This window comes from Coffea arabica, chromosome 3e, assembly GCF_036785885.1.
Source record: "Coffea arabica cultivar ET-39 chromosome 3e, Coffea Arabica ET-39 HiFi, whole genome shotgun sequence".
Taxonomy (NCBI): Eukaryota; Viridiplantae; Streptophyta; class Magnoliopsida; order Gentianales; family Rubiaceae; genus Coffea; species Coffea arabica.
The window spans coordinates 5500050-5505424 of record NC_092315.1 but is presented as its reverse complement, the minus strand read 5'-3'; the positions used below and the strand labels follow the sequence as shown (position 1 = coordinate 5505424).

Genomic DNA, 5375 nt, shown 5'->3' with positions numbered 1-5375 from the left:
TTTAAACGTAAGTCTTGTCGATGCTTACATGTCTGGTCTTTCTATTTATTGCAGTAATAAGGGAGGTGTCCAAAATAAAGGAAAGGGAGGTGTGCAATGGTTCAAGGAATGGGAAGCTCGCATTTCGCGAATGCGAGCTCTACACAGAGCTCGCATTCCGCGAATGCGAACACCCCTGCGGAATATCTAACCAAAATCACCCCTTTTGTAGAATTTTTTTAAAATTCATCACAAAATTGGAAATGTCTCTGAAGACTACGGTGCAAGAAAGAAGCCTTTCCTCAAGAACAGGGATTGGCTAAGGCAACTCTCGTTTAGGTAAAAATCCTCCTTCAATTCGTTTCTTGGAGTCCAGACTGAACTTCTGACAGTGTCTGCAGCTTGAGCTTGACTGATATCCATCTTTCTTCTCTGGTCTGACTTTTGAGAAGAGCATACCTAGGCCATGCCACAATGTTGGAGCAGGGCACAAGCAAGTTACAGTGGAGATGAAAGTTCACAATTTTGGTACATTTTGTCAACTGGGATCATTGGAGGTAAACATCTCTTTCCCTTTCAGTTTCTGGTAAGCATGCAAAACTTCCGATTAGGTTTGGACTACGACTTGAACTTGAAGCCTGAGATTCGGTGATTCTGCCATCAAAGGAATTGTTTTGCTGCAAAATAGAAGACCAATAAATAAATAAATAAAAGAAGTTAGGATGTCTAATCTGACAACATCTCTATTAGACTTATAACATTATTCAAGGAATGCTCTCAAGTCATACAAGCAGTTTCTGGGATTGGGATTCGATCGTAGTTATTGTTATTGTTTCTGGGAATTCCTGTATTGCTAGCTGAAATGTGGAGTATTAAACACAATAAACTAGCTTGTTACTCTATTTTCCCAGCTTGACAATAAGACTGAAGAGGCCCAGGAAATTTTTTAAGTCTCTGCTCGTTTATTTTGGTCCTGAAAATTGAAGATTCCAAAAACCCAAAAAGGTATGTGAAATCATAGGTGTTTAGGACTGCTTTTATATAGAAGTAAAATTTATTGACATAAAAACTGAATCTAGAGGGATTCAAAAAGGAGGCGTTCTCTGAAGTATCAACTACAGTGACAGCTAGTGCAATGTATCCAACCGTACATTACTTCCATCTCTTAGTCTAAGAATGAATATTTACTAGCGTGTTTGGCATCGAGAAGTCCTACCTGTAGCAACAAATTTTCTTGAAGGATGAAAGATTTGAGGGTAAATAAAATTCCACGGGGAGATGGTGAAGGATTACCTGACTTGCTGAATTGGTGGACTCAAGCCAAGGATCATCATTTCCAAATTCTATTGAACACTTCGAGTTGATTTTGTGACGATCTTCTCCTCCTCTGCCATTTTTCATTCGTAGCCTGCCTAAGAATTGTTGTGGCATCATGCTGACCTTCAGCTTTCTGAGAGTAATGATGCTTTGTAATCCCTCAGGAAGCTTTTTCATTCTCCTGCACATGGAAACCTCTAAAGTAGAAAGCTTTTGCAATGCTCCTTCGTCCACCTCCCATTCTTCTAAGTTGTACAACTTGGAGAGCTTTAAACTCCTGAGTTCAGGAAAACCTGTATCAGAACAATGCAATTTCTTTCCTAAGTATGCCTCGACTTCTAAGACAAGGATCCTCAGGTTGGGAAGGTTCTCCAGTGTTGGCATAGGGTCTTGATCAAGTTCAGAACCATTTAACACAATCTCAGTAAATCTTCCAGAGATAGTACCAATTTCTGACGTTTTTCCTATGTGCCCTTCTATTTGCAGAGTATCAAGAACAGGACAGCTGAATAATCTTTTTATGAAAGACAGCCGTTCGTCAGAGTAACAATCAAACTTTTTAATGTCAAGCGATGCCCTCTTCAAGTGGCTTGAGTTGATGCCTATGAAGCGGATGATGAGCTCTAAGTCCTCGAGGTTTCCTTCTGCAGTTGCTGCTAGAATCCGAAGGTTGGTCAGCTTTATGAGGTCCTTTGCTCTGCACACACTTGTATTCAATCCCTCAAGTATCTCTAGTTGTTTCAAGCTGTCTAGTTTCAACATTCCACCATGATCAGGAGTTTGAAATGCTAGAGGGAAATACAGATGTCTTAATCGCTCAAGCTTCCAAATGACATTTGAAATTGTCATTATGCAATCTTTTTGAACCCTTAGGTCGAGGGTTTGCAAGTACAAAAGGTTGCCAATGTATGATGGCAAATCCTCGAGGTAACATCCTCGAAAACTCAAGTATCTCAAGTAGACTAACTCTCCTACTCCTTGAGGAAGATTTCCATCCTGAAAACTAACTCTGTCAAAATCTAAAACTCTTAGCGGTCTAAGTTTTCTGAAATTAAAAAGTCCCTGTGGCCACCTAGAGCCTTGCCTTGATTGTTCAGAGTTGAGGCATAAAAGAGACCGAAGGTTAGCAGAGGGGATAACATTTGATACGCTGTAATATTTATCGAAATATATAGCACATCTTTGTGCTTTTGAAATCATACATGGTTCCGAGCCAGGCATGATCTCAAAAAATTCGTCCTCTCTTCCCTCTATTATACAGAGACTTCTTATCAGGCCTTGAATATGGCCGGACATGAGCCTTAAGTCTGACACTGCATCTTCTTCCAGAGTTACCAAGCTCCTTACTGCCAATTCGCCGAAATATTTTGCTGCAACATCCATCATTGTTTCTTCGCTTGCCCTATCCTCAGCTGATATCAGACCTTCAGCAATCCAAAGCTGGCACAACTTCTCTACTTGTATTCTTGAATTGTTTGGGAAGTTTCCCAAATAAAGAAAGCATGCCTTTAGGCGCAATGGCAAAGCGTAGTAAGCTGACAGTAGGCAATGAAAGCCTATGGGAAATCCATCCATCTGGCGGCGGTTCTCAAGAAGATTGTGAAGCACCCGCTCACCTTCCCTTTCAGTTCTTAACATGCTCGCCAGTACAATGATAGCCAATGGTAAGCCTTCGCATCGAGCTAATATTTCCCATGCAATTGGCACCAGTTTCCCTGGGATTGGACCCCCTGTAGAGAAAACCAGAAGCCAATTAACGAAACAAACCAAGACGTTGAGATTCAAATGAGGGTTATATCTTCTTTAAAAATCTACCAACAGCAACATCTGTAAATTACAATTTTGTTAACCAGGATTTTGTCCCAAGCTCAAGTATTTGTTTAAACAATGATAGTAGCTACTATATATTATTGGCATTCCACATTGGCGCTTTTTAGAAAATGACATGAGATAGAAGTGTCATGAATAATAATAATTGGAATGTCACCAAAAAATGCCTTGCGTTCAACTGTACAAGCGTCAACACCCAAGTCTATGAAGTACCATGGAACAAAGAATCAATTGTAGATATCACATATTTGTTGATAATTCTCTCATCAAGTAAGGGTCCTCATGAGTAGTAGAACTATGGTAGAACTATGGAATTTTGATTTTCTTTGATTAATTTCTACCTAATTGTAGAGAATTAATGTATGAGAGGAGCTTAATTTTGATTGAAATTGCAGGCAAATGTTCTTCCCCAAGTGATTTGTTCGGGAATGTTTATGAATAGTCATTGTCGAGTTTGTAGCTAAATCTCTTGTTAAAACCACTTTGCACCATGAAATTATTGGGCTTCTTCTTCTTCTTTTTTCTTTCCCTTAAATCTATTAAAAAGTAAATGAAGACGAGAATACCAAAACGAGAGAGAGATAGAGAGAGAGAGCAAAGATGATTGTTCAAACAATTGAAGTTTCAAGTTGAGAGAGACTGACCCTCTAGCTTGAGCCAAATATGAGAGAATAGATCCCAGCTCTTCTTGGGATTCAGTGATTCCATGCGCAAGCTGTGTACTGCACCTGGATCAAGAAATCTGCTTAAATTCCGGTTTCGAGTGGTGAGAATGAATTTGCTAGCACTAGCACTCCTTACCGCAAATGGGAAGGCAATGCTTAGGATATCCAAGAGTTCATGGTCGGAACAGTCGTCCAAAACGACCAGGCAACTTTTTCGCTGTAGAATTCTGAACTCCTGTGGGGCCAGCTCCACTTCCTCGGATTTCATCATCGCCTCCCGTTTCTTCCTCGGCAAGGAGGACAGTTGGTCGAGTATAGTTACCAAGATATCTCTGGTGCTCCAGTAACCACCGACATAGACCCAGGCGAAACCCTTAAAATGATGCCGAACATCAGGGTGATTGAACTGTTTTTTGGCAAGGATTGTTTTACCGATTCCACCCATTCCGACTATGAAAACAACTCTGGGATCAGTCTCCTCACTGACTAAAACCTTTGTCAGCTCACGTACTTCCTCCTCCAATCCAAAAGCTTCATCTCCCCAGCGGCCGCTAGAGAAATTTGCTCGAGAGACGAGCCATTGGGACTTTTGTCCTCGCTTTCGAATTGCTAGATTTTGATTTTGTTGTCTATAGTAGGATGTAACGCAATCCTTGAGTCCATCAACAGCATCTTTCAAGTCAGCTACGACCTTCTCAAACGCTGTATTCTCACCACCACCACCACCACCGCAACTAATTTTGGAGAGGCTTCCCATACGTGCTTCACGACTACTGCTAGTTGCAGATCCAAGTTGGAGGGCATACGATTCCACCTTATCCTCAATAGAAGACAACAGACTTCTGGTCCTTCTTCCAAATTCCAGATCATCCTGGGCTCCTTTTACTCTTATTTTATGGGCTGGTAGCGCCATCAACATTTCCTCCCACCCCTGCAGTCTCGGCAACACAGTGCTCTCGACCACCGGTTCTAATTGGCTTAAAGGTCTCGTTTCGTCCAGCAACAATTCTTGAAGCCTACTCACGGCAGCTGAGATGCTTGCCACGGCGGTCATCTTCCCAAAATCAGTGGCCTGCGGATCGTGCTGCTGTCCTTCTGCTTATTTATTCTTGTTTGGTTTGTTTGTTGCAGAATCTTTACGCTCTCTAATGAACTACGTAGTTAACTAGAGCCATCACGTGTTGCGCGAAAGTTTTATACAACCAACCAAAGAACTAGTAATTAATTTAGTGTGCCCATAAACTAATCAAGCTCATACGTTTTATCGAAGTTTGTTCATTCACGATAAATGATAGTAAAAACTAATTTTCAGCCGTTGACTGTGAAAGGAGCTCGATTTCACAGCAGGAATTTTTCCTTTTTTAAAGAAAAAAAGTTGGTAAGTTTTTCCGTCTTTGATTGTTTCACCAGAATCTTTGTATGGTGTTCGTCTAGTTAATTCTACAGAGGCTTTGATCTAATTCTCTGGTTGAGTCTTTCTTATAAAGCAAAGCTAGAGTCTCTTTTTACTACCATGTTGCTGCATGCATGGGTATAGGAGTTTCTATATCCTCTTTGTTTCTTTCTTTTTGTTTAGAATTTAGA

The 5375-nt window shown here is 40.8% G+C and overlaps 1 protein-coding gene across 1 annotated transcript; it reads right to left on the bottom strand.

The window, feature by feature from the left end:
- LOC113736858 (probable disease resistance RPP8-like protein 2) lies at positions 1–5076 on the bottom strand. Its single transcript, XM_027264032.2, has 3 exons — positions 3771–5076; positions 1273–3026; positions 1–656 (listed from the first exon to the last, which is right to left on the bottom strand). The coding sequence occupies exons 1-3, from the start codon at positions 4843–4845 to the stop codon at positions 528–530; spliced, it is 2958 nt and encodes a 985-aa protein (XP_027119833.1). The 5' UTR covers positions 4846–5076; the 3' UTR covers positions 1–527.
- Between the last annotated feature and the right edge of the window lie 299 nt (positions 5077–5375).